This window comes from Ascidiella aspersa, chromosome 5 (genome assembly GCF_963924565.1).
Source record: "Ascidiella aspersa chromosome 5, kaAscAspe10.2, whole genome shotgun sequence".
Taxonomy (NCBI): Eukaryota; Metazoa; Chordata; class Ascidiacea; order Phlebobranchia; family Ascidiidae; genus Ascidiella; species Ascidiella aspersa.
This window is the reverse complement of record NC_139451.1, coordinates 27,708,195-27,725,606: the sequence shown is the minus strand read 5'-3', so window position 1 is coordinate 27,725,606 and position 17,412 is coordinate 27,708,195. Positions and strand designations below refer to the sequence as shown.

Here is a 17,412-nt window from a genome sequence, read left to right as displayed (position 1 = left end):
GCGTGGTGTGGTACAGTACAAAAATGTTTTTATGAGCAAGCGAGATATAGTACATGCTATAGCCGCTGGGCTACAGCTTGAGCTTTGTGTTGGCGTTCGCGCCACACAGCCATACTGATAATAATAAATACTAATGTTCAACTTGAGTGCGGCATCCGGTCAGTGACAGGCCGTTAAGCAAAGGATAAGATATGGCGCAACAGTATTTTTGGCAAGATATTTCAATCACGCATTTCAACCGTCCATCACCTGTACATCAGTTAGGCTAAAATTAAAAAATAAGCGGTATTTGTCTTTTTCAAACAAAATTTAATTTAAACAAAATAAGAAGTTTGGTGCAAATATACATCACCTCTTAACAGAAATTAAAAGGTCGAGTTTCCCGCATTAGGGGTATTCGTATGGTTTCAATTTTGAACCATCGCCTGTATCACACTATAGGGTGAAGGCCCCTGTGAGATTAATATATTGAAAGACGCCTTGAAGTGAGTTTGTGACATGCTGAGCACTGTTTATTACGTTAAAGCAGATATATGATTTTTGTTGTAGATTAATCATACGCTATAATTAAGGGCAGATCCAAGGGGCGGGACAACGATTTTATTATGGTGTCCCGATTTTTGTATAAAATGGTTTCCTACCAAAGTCCTCCCGCGTCTGATCGCACCCTCGAAAATGAAATTGTGGGCAACATAAACGATATTAATGCATGTTTTCGCTTTGTGCAAACCGATAACATCTTTTAAATGTATAGTGTTTGTTAATGAAAGTAACATCTCTATAACGCAAAACGTTGCAAAATAAACGAACTGTGTGGGTTTAATAAAATCTTTAATAAAAACGTTTAATTGTAACCCAAGTTAATAATAATACGACTTATGTTCAAGTCAGGTTATTACCATGAATATAAAACGGTAAACTACCAAGTTGATAACCCGTCCGAATGTGAGCTACATCACTCAACTGAAAATAACAAAAAAACTCAATGCACAGCAAGCAAATTGTTTTACGGCTAAAATGAGATAAATAACCCAATTTTATTAAAATAAATTTTGTTGAAAACACTTAGTTGTAACTCAAGTTATTTCTTAATATGACTTAAGGTTTTCATTTTCGTCAAGAGACTTAAGTCAACCCAATCATTTTGAAAACAGTGAGTGCACTTCAGACAAGTCTTTACAACCCTTGGTAGAATACGCCACCTTGATTATCACATTACGACGATATTTTACAGGCGCGAAAATGTACATCAGAAGAAAAACAGGCCTAGCCAAGCAAACGGCAAACTTTGTTTGGCCTAAACAAACTCTACTTAGCACTTTCAAACACCTCAGTTGAACCTCGCAGGATATTCGTGATAAGTTCTCGAATAGCTTTACCGTAAAGCCTATATACACAACATGTATTTCAGTGGCTGAAGCGAAAGTCCGTTTTTCAAGAGATCGTCGGTTCGAATCTAATGACACCAAACTGATATGTAGCCCTGTTTTATTATGATATAATTCTTTGATTAGTTTATTAATTCGAGCGGTAAGTCTTCTATAAAATTGGTGGGGTATACGGGCGTTTCGCAACAGACTCCTGTTTTGAAGGCTGATCCTTATAAGGTTTGCAAAGGTGAACAAAACTGAAAAAATTTGGTTTTATATTTTTATATTACATAAATTTTACTTGTTTTATAGAACGAAAAGATTTGGTTACTTTTTGTTAGTTTTTTCAACAAAAATGTGTACGCTTTTTACCCTGCTACCCATAAAGAAAACTCTTTTTGCTGTTGAGATCTTTTATAAACCACTTGTTTTTAAACGGCTTATGCAAGTTTTGTTTATTCCAAAACTATTTTCTTTTAGATGTGGCAAAATAACACATCCTCCAGTTTTTGGCCTTCCGCAACATTTCCGCAAAATTCTTTAAAAATAGCGGTGCATATTTTACGGCGACGCTGCAGTCGACTGCATTACCGTTTATGGATCTAACAAAGATAACAGTAGGTTCAAAGAGGCCAATCAACAGCGAAGCGAGTAGTTACGTACGTTCGCTGCACTTTACAAAAAAAAACACGACTTAATCTTTCAGTGACGCCCATGCTAAAGGTCACCTTGGAATTCACCCATGCGTGCAAAACCGCGGTTGCATTTCAAACGACTTTCCTTGCCGATAAACAAGAAATAACGCAGTGTCGTGTTGAGTTCAAGCCAACTCAAACCAAGGAACCAAAGCAGTTTAGCTTTGGGAACATTTCAAAAGCTGTAAACTGGTTTCCAGTTTCAGCAATAATTGGAAATCCGCACCAGTTTAGCCCCATTTTTCCATGGTAGGATCCCAAATAGAGTAACTTTGCATCTGTTAAAATAATAGACGTAATGCGCATATAAACGTTAAGTGTTACATTATTTGTTTATGGGGGAAATATAGCAACCTATCAAATGTTTAACATGATTTAAGAAATTAAATAACATTCTTGTTTTTGCATGAACAAATTTGCTTTAAATTTTATTATTTTTTAAACAATTCTCACCACACATAATCTTTAATCGGTTCACCGATCTCGCACACAGTTTTGAGTTGTACGTTTATTTCCTGCTTCTGTGTGGCCTTTGATATTCTTACTACGTTTATTTTCATTTTGGAATTGCGGTAAAGAATGCAGCATTCTCTGCAAGCAGTACATAACAGATACACAAATTAAAAAAGTTGATAATACCTTGGTTATAATAATTACCCTCCATGGTATAACACATTACATAAAAATGAAATCTATTTTTACCGATATCAAAATGTTCTCCACACTTCGAGTCCTGCAGCAGTGACATGAAAGTGGACTTTTTTGTTTTGCAAGAAACTGCAAGTTTGGGCGCCCTCTTAACCATGTATTTCACGGTTGCCTGCGTAAACACCGAGGTGTCTGGAGGAGAAATCAAGCACGCTCCTGTAGTGTAGTGCAGTGTTTCTTAAACAGGTGAATGGTTCACGCCAGACTGAAAGTTTTGTTCGCAGGGGTGAAAAGGGGTGAATAAGGGTGAACAGTCAGAAATGTATGATAGCTCTGCAGTAAATCGACCACTGAACCGTGTTTTTGCTTACCGTGCCGTAATAGTGAAGTTGGTTTGCACTGAGTGTATAAGTACAAAAAATTTGTGACTGTGTTTTGTGCTTTCGTAGCTTATATTTCTCGACTCGAAATTTGGAGATTTGCAATGGTAAAACTTAGCTTGAGTTTCAATAAAAATATAAAAGCCATAATATTTGATAAAAGCGACATTTCGCAATTTACAGACGTTTCAGCAATAACTCATGCCATCAAAATTATGGCTTTTATATTTTTATTGAAATTACTAAAGAAATCCGTGTAGCCTATTGTGTTCCATTAGCATGAGTTGATCTTAACAAAAATCGAAACAACCTAAATCATCATACTATGAGACAAGGGTGAATGAAGTCCGGAGATAGATGCTAGGGATGAACGAAACTGAATAAGTTTAAGAAGCACTGGTGTAGTGTAAGCGCAGGTTGCTCTTTTCTTTTTAGGACAAGGACTTTACTTGAAGAGGAGTTGCCTTGTTCTAATTATGACTTGACTTGAGAAACCGATGACTTGAACTAGGACAAAAGCTTGACTGGGCTTTAAGTGATTTTAAAATGACTTGTTTACAACATTGCTTATTGTCCATTTTGGTGTTGTGTTTTACTTATGGGATTTCTTTTCCACTTTTTTTAATTACAGTCTTTAAATGAAACAAAACCACATTTTAATCGTCTATCGCGTACATATCAGTTAGGTTATACTTAAAAGAGAAGAAAAATTTGTCTTTTTTCAACCAAAATTAAAAAAAAGTCTTCTTTTTTAAAGTTTATTGACATTGGCAATTATATTTTCATGGACATCACGAAAAACTTGTGTATACGCTTATTTTTATAGAAATAAATTAAAACACACTAAGCACACAACTCCAAAATAAACGTTTCTTTAAAAAATGCATCAGAGATTTTAAACAACGAACTTAAAAATTGGCACACATCTCAAAACTAGCAAGGAATGGTAAACGGGGCCAAAAATGATTGTTCCCCGATGCCATTTAGAATGCTCTTTTAGGAGCCCTTACCTACACGCTTTTGCTTCTTTCAATGCTGCTATGTAGGCAGGACAGTGAAATATCAAATATGGCTAGCCCATCGTTTGAAATAACTTTGTTTAAAAATCTAGCATTCTAATTTTGTTTTTGCTTTTAAACCAAACATCTTTCATCGCTTATTACGTTTTTTATTTGCATATAGATATTTCGGAGCTCAAATGTTCAAGGAAAAATATCAAAGCCCATAAGTTACATGTTGAAAATGAATCAAGAGATATTCGATAAAATGAAAATGTTACCTAACTTTAAATGGGATATAATAGTTTTTTTATGCATATACAGCAACGTATAGGATTCCTACATATAGATTTTTACGACTCCTTTCCTTTTAGGAGACACTACTAACCAACACGCTTTAGCTGAAACCATACAGGAAGTATATAGGAATTTATAAGAATATAGGAAGGAACACTATAATAGTATGGAGCATAATGGTTGGAGGTTGTAGTAAGACGTAATAAGAATATCAAAGCCCATACAGAAGTAGGTATCTGTGGTGAATTTGTGCCATGTACCTTATTCTATGTTATTTATTACGCTATGTTTATTTGTGACATGCTGTGTTGCAGGTAATGTTTAGTTAAAATACAGTTAATAAAAACCTAGCAATCCCTAGGTCACCACAGTATCATTTTCAACGTTTCGAATAACTCTTCTGACGTCTGCCTTAGCATTATATATACACTTACTATCTGTGACTTCTCTCTATGTTGAAAATGAATAAAGAGTTATTCGAAACGTTCAAAATGATACCTACTACTATAATAGTACATTTGTTTGAACATATTGCATTTTCTTCTCAAATCGTCAAAATCGAAATTCATTTCTTTCCCAAATGGCGTATACAGAAAGGCTTTATTTACAGCATTTAACGCCAAGGATAGGTTTATAAATAGATTTCTAGGGATTGATAGATTTGTCACTAACCCTTTGCAAAGTAAATGCTTTGTGCTTCGAATGTGAGTTTACTTTTTTAAGGTTGCATTTATTCGCAATGATTTTGTGCTTATTGCTGTAAACTCTTGCGCAAGGCCAAATACAACATTTTAAACTGCTAGATAGTGAAAAAAAATAATAATGTCCGAACTACTGGCAGTCATAGCCGAACAAGAAAACAAAAACAGAAATGTCGAACGCATCGTTGTCAACGTAGACCTATTACAGAAAATCCCGCTTGTTAAGCACTGTTATAAAAATGCAGTTCTGGTTTGTTATAATTGAACAGTCGATATGCAGTTGTGGTATATTGTTTCGAAAATTATGATACGGTTTTGATATAAAATGTTAAAAGGGGGCATCCATTCGGGTCCTGATCATAGGAAATTTCAAATAAATATCAAAATGATCACAAAGATTTAAGTATTTATAATAAAAAAGTTGAAGAGTGTAGTAAACTTCGAAAGTAAACTAATTTACCTATCAAAGACAAATTTTGCCTCTGTGGAATTCCTGAAAGGTATAAATTCAATTAGTTTAAAGAGAAAACATACCGTATATGTTTCATGACACAACTTTTTAATTTTTCTAACGAATATGGTCCACCTTAGCCTATACTTATTCTACTTATATAAGTTCTCATGTGGACATCTTTTTGAAAAATAATTTGAAGTGGGGCAAATGTTCATAGGTTATTTCTATGTATTCAAAAATACAGACGCAACTGTACAAATATGTTAAAAATATACATCTATAACTTTTAAAGTTGTTTTGAACAATTTGTACACGAAAATACTTATCTTATGTTTTATTATGTACATTGGAAAGCTAAGCTCTATTTCTAATGTTTTTTATTAACCAACTGAATGAATTTATTATTTTAATAACTAGTCAGATTAGTTTGTGTTTATTTCGTTGTTAGTGTTATACGCTATTCGAATGGTTCAACACAAAAAATAGTTTAACACTTCAAAACTAATTTTAAAATGTTTCAGCAGAGAGCAACACACATGAGATTAAAAAATACCGAATTTTTCAACTGACTTTAAAATAGGGTGACATTAATGAAATATTGAACAGAATATTATTAAAAACAAGCTGAGAACATCAAACCTTTTCGTTTTTGGCAGTTGTACGATAAAATATTTCAATTTCGTCTGGTTTTCAAAAAGGTGTAAATAATCTTCAGGACATGACAGGAATAAATGTTTTCACAGTAATCAGTTACAAAGGTGAAAAAGATGGTATACATCATAATGTAATCAAAACATTATTCCAAATCTTGACTAACTTATTAAAACTGGAAAACTGAATTCGCAGTTTGATTTGATGAGTGTATGTTTTTTAAAGTTGTATCGGAATTCGAAATTTTTTGAAAGGCATTGGAGGCTATATAGCATTTTTTGCAAATATTGTTATTCGTAAATGTTTAACCCGAATGCTTAAATCCCAGAAATCTACTGAATTGCATGAGGCAGGAATTTTTTGACGGTTGGCAAAGTTAAAAAAAGCTGATAACTTTATTCAATATTTACATTTGTTTAAGCGAATACAAAAAACTTTTCCGCTTAATTAGCGCACATATTTTTTCTTTCTGGACAATTCTCAGCAAAAGGTTCAGCTTGTTTTGTTAATTTACTTAAATTGAGCCTGGATTTCGTCTTGTGTCTTTCCCTTTGTATCCGGCAGAAACACCAGTTGGAAGATGAGATACAAGATTGTACAACCAAGCCAAATGGTCATCGAATAAGCTCCCAGTGATTTCTGAACAAATTTAATGTTACACCTATTTAGCAAAAGACTTCATAAAACATATTTATTTTACAAATTTGCAAATATGAGCTTAAGTATTGCGCTTTTTTGTGGAATGAAAAAAAAAACTGTTTCTTAAATAGTTTGACGAACAATTTTATACCACAATGTAAAACGTTTTATAAAAAGCGTTTTGTATAAAAGGGACAACAAGCACATCTACAACGGATCAAATTTAAGCTTAAATTGGTTGATATAAATCATAATTTATTCCACAAACCATTTCTGATTTTAATGATGCATTACTAATGGAACACACATTAGATGCAGTTAGTTAGTGGCACACTTCTATTTGTCAAAATATATTGATCATAGATTCAAGCAAAACGACAAAGGTTGTAAAAGAGATCCAAAAACAACTTTATTCAACTATTTTTATTTTATTGTTTTTGGATCTTTTTTACAACCTTTGTGGTTTTGCTTGAATCATACGATATGGAGAAGAGATCAACAACTAGCAATGTTGGAGCAGGCTTAGATCCCAAAATTAACAAAAATAGTAATAATATTATTATTATTTCATCAATATATTGATCATAGGTTGTAAGCTGTCAAAACATATATGTGCGTATTAAATATACCACAACGCTTAAATAATCCTTATATATCCGGCTCCTTGTAGTAACAATTGTGCTATGATTAACATAATTTTACATCTTTCAAGGCAGCTTCAATACTCTGGTAAGTAAAGAAACTATACCATAGATAGACAATAAAATGTAAAGAAAATTTTAAATTTTTTTTAACAATTGTTTCAATTAAAGTTTAGAGGTATTAAAAACAATAGGGTTTTAGAGGGGTATATTTCGATCTGTTGTTTTCTTTTGGGGTCAATTATTGTTTTTTTAGGTTTCTTGCTGATCAACAAGATAATCAAGTCCCACATTTCTCTGTTTTTATAGAAGTATGTGCATTGTGCCGAATGGAATCTGCTAATCCGTCGTACTGTACGTTATCCTCCATCAAACCCGTTATGCAAAGGTACATGTAGCAATACAATCTGAACCAGGGAGTCGAACCGGAACCGAACCGGAACTTTATGAACCTTTGGTTCAATTTTTTCCGTACCGCAACCGAACTTGAACCGGTTTTTGTAAGATCTTAAGGAGCCGAACCGGAACTGAACCGAATATTTTAAAAGTACCTGGACCTTAACCGAACCCGAACCTTAAATAAAAGCGGTTCGCTCCAGCATGACTTCACAACTTGTATTTTACAGAGTTAACTTATGCCATGTTTGAAATTTTATGAAAAAAATATAAATATGAATAAATAAAACGTTAATTTTTTTATATTTTAGATATTTCAATAATAAGTTGCTGTTTTTTTAATACGTCACGTAACTTATATTATATTACTTACAATTTAAAGATTATTCTCTACATTTGTCCACCCACGTTTTAAGATTTAGCGCAAATTTGTATCCGAACCGGAACTTTTGGAACGATTTTGAAATAGCGATGGTCGAACCGGAGCTTTTAAATTCCTCCGACCGAAACCGGAACTGAACCGGATTTCGAAGAAATCCTTGAACCCGAACCGAACCTGAACCGGAAAAGTCAAACGGTTCCACTCCCTGATCTGAACCCATATGATTCATTCGCGATGTTTGTGTTTTATGTGACTAAACAGTTCAAAAAACCTTGTTTAGAAGACGACTAAAGTCAGCTAACGTTTGGTGTTGTAAAACTTACCAACACACCAATGAAACATTTAGCCGTCAACTAGCTGAAACGGAATAAGAGTCCCGGTGCAGTAAATAAAGGCATCAGAGTGAGTTTTAGCAGTTTCGTAATGACTTCAATAACTTTAGTGTAAGCCAGTGTTTTTAAATTAATAACACGATTGACTAGGACAGTGTACTTAAATGAGTTCCGGCAAAATCTGCCTCAGCTTGCAAAAACAGTTTTCTCTCCATTAACATTAGAATCGGTCCATCAGCTAAAAAGGTTTAGAACCACTGGCTTGAATAATGGATCAAAGTGTTGGTAAACCTGTAGATAAGGAGGCACAAATCCAGTTAACCACGAGCAAGGCCACATGAAATATGCCCCGAATCCAAACGCGGTGGTGCGTGTCGGCTCGGTTGTGACGTCACCTAAGAGCACAATAGTGGCGAGATGAATTCCACCAAAGAAACTGAAAAAAACAAACACACAAACTTATTGGCTGGTGACCGTTTAGATAAAAAAGGTTTTAAAATCGGTTCGAAGAATCAGTATTTAAATTGAACATAAAGGAAATGCTAACGTGCAACTGTTTTTGTACACAGTGGAAAGCTAACCAATTAACAACCTATACAAAAAACACGGTCAAGCGATAAAGTGGTAAGTTTGTTTTGCTTTTTAAATAAAACCCTGTGTATTATTTCCAACAAAACTTTTCTGCTTTTTATTTTTAAGCTTATTGCTTGCAGATCAATTCAAACAGGAACACTTAAAACCGTGCGTGATCTCCTTTTTTATTTATGTTAGCCTTTATATACGCCCCAAAATTAATCCACATAAGGAAGTGAAGGAAAACTTTGTTTTCAAAGAAAATTACTAATATAGATATATTCAATTGGATTTAAAGCATATACTCTTACCTGACAAGGTATACTGCAGTTGCGATAATAGCGAAGATTGGCATCACATTAGGAGCCAGATGTAAAGTTGCCTGGCTTATCACGAAAATCGTGAGTGAAATGATGGTCGTGATAGACGCACCGACGTTCACCTTGTACGCGCCGAAGCGTTTTACGAAGTACATCTGAGAAGAATTTTGTGTTGTTATTTCATGCAGATAAGTTTACAACAGTGTAACAAGACCATAAACCGATTATCGGATACAAAACTTTAATTGTTATGCAGTGAACGTAAACTATACAATTATTCACAGTATTTCGTTTATAAGTTCTAGCAGGATGCTTCAGTTAAGTCAGGTATAGCTATAAAAAAATTACCATCCGAAGTTTCGAACATTTAATAACAACATATGTTGCTGTTGCTGTTGGCTTATCAATTAATGTTAAAAAAGCGGTTTGTTTAGAAGATGTATTGTATATATTGCGCCAACGAAGGAAAGTAAACTATTTTAAATCGTTTTTGGAAGTATGTAGCAATTAAATAAAACGAAGATGGCATATAAAACTTCTTTTGTTATGTAGTTAACTCATGGTGCAATATCTTTACACAGTACTTAGTTAATTAGTTTTTGTAGAATGCTTTACTTACGACAGGTACAGCCAGGGTTTTTTTAAGGTTTGGTTTGGGTGACCGCTAAGTAGTTTTAAGAGACCGCAAGTGTTTCGTTTAAATACTAAAAAGTTGCAAGTCCAAAATTTGGGAAACCGCTGGAGAAATTTGGGGGACTGTTTCGGTCCCCTAAAACACCTTAAAAAAAACTGAGTACAGCTATTAAAATTACAATACGGTGAGTTTTGAAAGCTCAAAATTAACATGTCACGGCTGACAGTAGTACGTGTAATAAAATAGTGTCCTATGAATTGCAACACTATTGAGGTTTTCTAGTTTTGCTTTGCCTTCACGGATGTTTTATTAGATTCGTTTGACATCCGGTAGACTTTAAACATCTATTTACTGTTATCACATGGTCCGAACGACCGCAGAAATGATAGATTACCAAATCACACAGGCCTATGCAAAACGTTAAAGCATAAAATATAAGATCAATTTGTTCCCAAATCGAGTGCCTACCCCAACTAGGCCACCAAGAAACTGCAGGAAAAATACACCGATGGTGCAGTAAGTGACCACATCTTTAGCTATTCCGGCTTGATTGAAGACAACATCGGTGTAAATGACAAAGTTGTTGATACCGACTAACATAAACCCGGCGTAAATGGCAGACACGGCGATAAGCTGGTTTCTGTTAGAGAAGGGTTTGTCGTCAAGTTGATTCAAACAGTCGTTTCTTTTATTTAGTTGACAAATAATACCGAACCAATTGGCAGTGTTGTAATTACTTAAGTCAATGACTTGAATTAAGTGCACTTAAGTCACTTTTTTCCAATGAATAGACTTGACTTAAATCCTTTAAGCAATGTGACTTCATCTCATTGAAGTCTTTTAGACAAATGGCTTGGGTTAAAATGAAATGTTTTCAATTAGCATTTTTTCGCAAAATTGGTTATTTATTCTAATTCAAAAAAGCACGAACAATTTTCTTGCTGTATATTGCATTTTTGGCATATTGTAGTTAAACTATTGCTCCTATTTGGACGAGTTTACCCAATTTTTTAACATGTAACTTTTATAAGGACTTGACTTGTTATCATTAAGGCTGCCAAATGGTCATATAGGTCTATAACCCGACATAAAATTGGCACCAGCGACCAAAATTTGACAGAAAACAATTGATCCGAAGTAAAAAAAACAAACATGAATCGACCTTCCGAATAAACCTCTTGGAATTTTTACCCTAGGGTTTTAAAGGCGAAGAGAAACGTCAGACAATAGAATTTTTAGGCCAAAAGTTTAGCCAAAAGGTTTATAACACAACCAACCTATATCGCTTTGTAGTCAACATTTCCAGAAGTCCAATAACGTTGGCGCTTGCGTTTACTTCATTCTCGATGTCGCACAATTCCCGCTTAAGAACGCCCTTAAATAAGTTTAGCAATAAATTAAAAATTATTCCAACAAAATCCTCCAAATTGACTTGATTGTGTAGCAGCGACGCATGTCCAATCCGCATGTCGATATAACTGAAGCGTTTTCGCAGGTTAAGTGTTGATTATTTCACCAAGATTTCCTTGTCGTTTTTAACCCTGGTTAGTCAAGTCAGAAACAGACTAACTCGTTCTTAAAGAAGTTATTTTTCGTTGTATTATGTTCACTCCGCGGCTGTCGAATCACATATCAGTTATATTGTAATACTTTCAAGACGTTTGTTGCTGCACTTCGAGCTTCATTCACAAAACTTGCAGTTATGCTAATTTTTTTATTGTAACCTATATTAAATCTCGCAGGCTGGAAATATTATTCTTTGAAAATGCCGTGGCAGTTTGATTCGGTGCTGTAATGATGCCTTGACTTAAGTCACTATTTTGACTTAAGTCTTTTAACCAAAATAATTTTACTTCACTTGAGTCTTGGACAAAAGACTCAAGGCAAAATGAAGTGCTTTCATAAGGCATTTTTCATTTGGGTTTATCTAAAATTTTATACATGAAAAAATTTGTTTGCTATATGTTGCTTTCACTGTTATTTTTCAGTTAAGTTACTGCTCACATATATTTGGACTAGTTTACCAATTCTAATAGTTCAACGTTGAATATTTATGACACTTGGGATTTATTCAAAATGACCTGACTTGGACTCGTGTTTTTACAAATGACTTGACTGGGTTCTAATTCAGCGTGGTCCAAAGTTGGCCCGCAAGTCCAGCTTTTTTGGCCCGCGAACTGATAGTCAGCTTTGGTTCAATCTGGCAATATCACTTTAATTTATTTTTTTGGTGTTGAAATTATTTCATAACAACCGTAACTGAACAAAGGTATACATTCCATAAAGTTAGTAAATATGCCATAGACTATGTATAATGTCACAGCAATAAGCCCAAGAATCTCTATTTTACAACATTGGCCCGCAAGATAAAATAAACCTTGTTTTTTTTGCCCGCGATGAAAAGAAGTTGGATCACCCTGTTCTAAGTCATTTCAAAATAAATTGTTTACAACACTGGTTTGTTCACAATCGATTTGCAGAGATAGATAATATGGTTGACAGTGTCTCCCCTGGTAAAGTATGCAGTTGTCCAAATGTTTGTAGCATTACCAGCTAATCGGCTTCGATTAACAAGAATAAGTCAAACGAACATAGGTAAATTGCCGGATGCTTCTTTTCACCATGTACAACTCAATCATTTTAACTATAACCGCTGCCATCCTATCATGTGTAAAGAACAACTTTTCATTTAAAGTTAGTAAATGGAAGCCGAGGTATGTACCAATGATTTTAGATTCTCTTTCCGTTTATACTTTTATTTTATACAACTATTGATGTTATACGGGTGAACATTAAGATAATCTATTTTTTTTAAGCTGCTTTTTGACAAACGATTACGGCTTACGTATTATTAGTAAACCGAAAGCCATCGCTAACTTACCGAGTCTGTCGATCAATGATGCAAGCAAGGCAAACTAGAAAAAACAACTAGCAAATTCGGCCGGTTTGCGATAGCTTCCATTGTATTAGTTTACCATCGTAAGAAAAATACTAGATCGCCAAAAAAGATTAGTCTAATATTAAATACTTATCTCCCTTATTTTACCACCTTTCTGACGATAACTTACATCACTTCCCTTCCTGAGTTTCCTTAGCGCCTCCATCGCTTCCTCATGTTTGTTTTCCCGGACCAAGTAATAAGGTGATTCTGGGATCCAGATGCTAAAGACGAGGTAGATCAAGGAAGGAATGGCACCGATGCCCAGGAGTATCGGCCATCGGTCTATATTTCCGAGTACCTTACAACAAAATGCTAGGCAATTGAAATAAAACCTTTAATAAATAGGCGTAAAGAAAATTACGTTTATAGAACAAATTGAATCAATAGGAATAGCTGGTTTTTAATTTCTCAAGAAAAGAAACAACTTTTGTAATGAACGGTGAAATGCAAAGGCGGTGCTTTAAGCCCAAGACATTTTTACCCCTAACAAAAAAGTAGACAACGAAATATAAAAAAAATTGTGCTCGTTTGTAGAAACGAATAGAGCTTCATACGACCCAAATCGTACCGTATACAAATCCGCGATTAGATTAAAATGCAAAACAGAAGGCCTACATTTGTCCTGTTCAGTGATACAAATATTAAGCACCAAAATTGTTAGGCTCTCTCTGTCGAATCCTATCATAAAAACAAGTAAAACTTAGACTTTATTCGAATTGTCAATCTGGCTGTTCTCATATTAGGAGCGTTTTTCAATTTAATTTAAATTTTCTTAACGCTTTACCTCTGCAAGTTTTCGGATTCTCGTTTTTGATACAAGTAAATAAACAACGTCAAAATCTTTGGGAATTTGTTTAGAGCAAACAGCGCGCAATCTGTTTTTACCTTGGGGTGTGCAATCGCAGGGGCAACTAGGAATCCGACGGTAATGGCAACTGATGCACTGCTTTGCCACATCGATCTCTTGCTTGGAGCGCTCATTTCAACCATAAGCATCGGAATCACAGCTGTTAGACAATAAAATACAGGGAGTCGAACCGGAACCGGTTATCGGGTAAATTTGTCCAAACCGTAACCGAATCTGAGTTTTGTAAGATTTTAAGGAGCCGAACCGGAATTGAACCGAATATTTTAAAAGTACCTGAACCTTAACCGAACCCGAACCTGTAAATAAAAGCGGTTTGCTCCAGCATGACGTCACAACTTCTATTTTACAGAGTCAAGTTACGCCATGTTCGAAATTTTTTTAAAAATATATGAATATTGAATAAATAAAACGTAGATTTTTTAATTTTTAGATATTTCAATAATGAGTTGCTCTTTTTTAATAAGTCACGGAACTTAAATTAAACGACTTACAATTTAAAGATTATTCTCATACATTTATCGACCCACATTTTGAGATTTAACACAACTTATATTGTATCTGAACCGGTTTTGTAACGATGGTCGAACCGGAGCTGAACCGGAACTTCTAAATTGCTCAAAACCGAAACCGGAACTGAAACGGATTCCGAAAAAATCTTTGAACCCGAACCGAACCTGAACCGGAAAAGTCAAACGGTTCGACTCCCTGATAAAAGATACACATTAATGTGTTTAACAACTGTGAGATGACAGCTCACGTATTAAAATAATGGGCTTCCTGAAATATTCTTTTTTATTTGTGAAAATCCTGTTTATTGTCTACATAACAAATGTTGGTTCCACCAAAAACAAACAATATGAAAGGTATATAACTCACTGCTCCTCAACCTTTTTGCACTTGCGGCACACCAACAGAGCTAAAAAATTCCGCGGCACTCCTTAGAAATATATGACAATCGACAATAGACAACATTAGCAATATTCTAGGCTGCCCTGGGAAAAATTGTCGATATGTGATTTATTGCGCCGACGGCGCCGAAATTTTGACATTTTACACGCTTTTATCTTCTGTGTTTACGGACTTCCTAAAATATCTTAAGACGGCAAAAGGGACTCCAGCCATAAGGCAAAAATTAGAACAACATTACCGCCAGAATGATACACAGGTCGGAATAAGACCGAAATAGGGCAATATATGCCTATTAACTAATCGTCGTAATATCGTTTAAATCAATTTAAGTCAATGTGCCGCGGCACACCGGTCGGCCCACTGTTCTAGCTCACCATAGTAAATCCCAACAGGTACCCCGGTGATGAATCTTCCAATAATCATGACTTCATATGATCTCGTGATGCCTCCGACTACCGCCATGAGAAGCAGACCGACGATGTTGATCACGTGAGACAGCTGCATGTAGCGCTTTCGTGAGAGGACCGTGATAAAAAACTTGTACGTGATACCACCAACGAAGCCACCAGCGATAAGTAAAGACATGGTGAGTGTAAGAAGGGCCAACCACGTACTTTCAGGAATCGTTTCTTCGTGTCTTGACTTGAGGTAAAGAAACAAATATCGACTTGTGTGAAAGTTAAACGAAACGTTCCTGAAAGGCGTTCCGGCCAAAAACTAGAAATTTGGCCTATTTAGAATACGCTTGGCCGCAGATTTTTGTTTGGCTTTCTAGCCTTGTATAGTTAAATTGGCAATACATACACTCCTAACGAAAAATATTAATCATTTTACTTGAATATTACAATATAGTAAAAATGTCTTTTTCAACTTTTATTAAATGATTGCGCTGGATAGCTGCCAATATAAGGTTGGGGAATTTCGGCTCTGATATAACTTGGGTATTACACTAAAAAACTCAACATGCAAAGTTTCGCGGGGTCACTAAAGAACACATGCTAGAAGACCAGATTGAAAAAATTGGCCTGTTGCACTTTTAGACGTGGAACAAATTTTGAAGTCGGTATCATTTTGAACGTTTTTCACGTCCAAAACACGTCCAAAAAGACGCGTCCAAAATGATACCTACTTCTGTATGTGCTTTGATATTCTTATTACGTCTTACTACAACCTCCAACCATTATGCTCTAAAATTTTGAAGTAGGCATGACTTTATAACAGCCACGCAATTTTGACCTTAATAAACGCCCCCTTGCGCAATATCCAAAGTTTCCAATTTGGGAAAAATATATTAAGGGGTAGCTAAGAAGTTATCTTCATTGTAGCCTAGGCAGTATCTTAGTGTCCAAAAAAAAAACATTTGTCTCTTTATCCCTCATATTTGGCGTGTATTTTCGAAAGTTTCGCCTGTTTTAATGTTTGAATCTGGTCACCCTGCTGGGCCGACCCGTGTACTTACAAAGTAGGTGCCGTTGTACATTTGTTTGAGTGCCGGTATAACTGGTCCTAGGACGGCAAAGTTGAAACCGATCATAAAGAACGAAAAGCTTCCGAGAAGAAACAAGCAAATCGAACCAAAGAAGGAATTTTCCTGTCAGGAAAAAACGTTTTTTAAACAACAATTTGCCCGCCCTATAGAGATTTGTATATTTCGGCTGAACGCAGTATATTACTGTTATTAATCGGTAAGTCTGGAAGTTTTATAACCCAACGAAATTAGTGAGTTTTTGGTGGACTTTAATTTACAGTTTTACATAAATGTATTTTTTTCAGTTGTTCGAAATCACTTCGGAACAGTATTTTTCGAAACAAAACCAATGTATTAAAATAATGAAACACGTCAATATAATTATTGGCAGTTTGTATTTACAATATTTATTAATTAATATACCTACGGTATATTATCATATATCGTTAGAGGTCAATTTTGAAATTTGTCTTTATTTTTCTAAATTTATCATTCTTATATCATAAGGTGCAACGCTGAAAGATTTGTAACTTTACGTAATAATAATACCTAAGTCAAACATGAACATCAAACGTGTTGAAAATGAATAAACAGTTATTCGAAACGTTCAAAATGCTACCTACTCCTGTATGGGCTTTGATATTCTTATTACGTCTTACTACAACCTCCAAACATACGCTCCAAAATTTGTTACTTTCAAATCATTTTAATGTTCCAGCACACATACATTAAAAAAGTCCAAACAAAATTAGACCGGGTAGGGATGCAAAACAACATTCCAGTATATTTATAACAGTACATCTAACTACATACATCATGTAAAACTTAGCGGTTTAAAAACGCATCCACTATTGGATCCGTTCTTCGTAATTCTTTTTGAAAGAGAAAATTTACGGACTTTATCAAACATTCAAGTTAATATTGATTTATGATTACCGGCCCTCTGGAGTTTTCCATTGTCGCCTCTTTTGAGTTTTCCATTCTCCTCGAAAGAAACCACAGTTTGTTGTGTTGTTAAACACCCAACCTCCTTGACTAAGAAGGCTATGATTAAAATATCTACAAATGTTACAAATGTCGGCGCAAATGACTTACATAACAGAAACACAGGCTAA

General features: G+C 34.9%; 1 protein-coding gene across 1 annotated transcript; it reads right to left on the bottom strand.

Annotated features, from left to right (window-relative positions):
- Positions 1 to 6,704: 6,704 nt before the first annotated feature.
- LOC146145738 (solute carrier family 2, facilitated glucose transporter member 5-like) lies at positions 6,705 to 17,278 on the bottom strand. Its single transcript, XM_083390661.1, has 10 exons — positions 17,234 to 17,278; positions 16,289 to 16,420; positions 15,204 to 15,471; positions 13,938 to 14,059; positions 13,180 to 13,350; positions 11,389 to 11,486; positions 10,580 to 10,751; positions 9,469 to 9,632; positions 8,876 to 9,020; positions 6,705 to 6,833 (listed from the first exon to the last, which is right to left on the bottom strand). The coding sequence occupies exons 1-10, from the start codon at positions 17,276 to 17,278 to the stop codon at positions 6,705 to 6,707; spliced, it is 1,446 nt and encodes a 481-aa protein (XP_083246787.1).
- Positions 17,279 to 17,412: the final 134 nt, after the last annotated feature.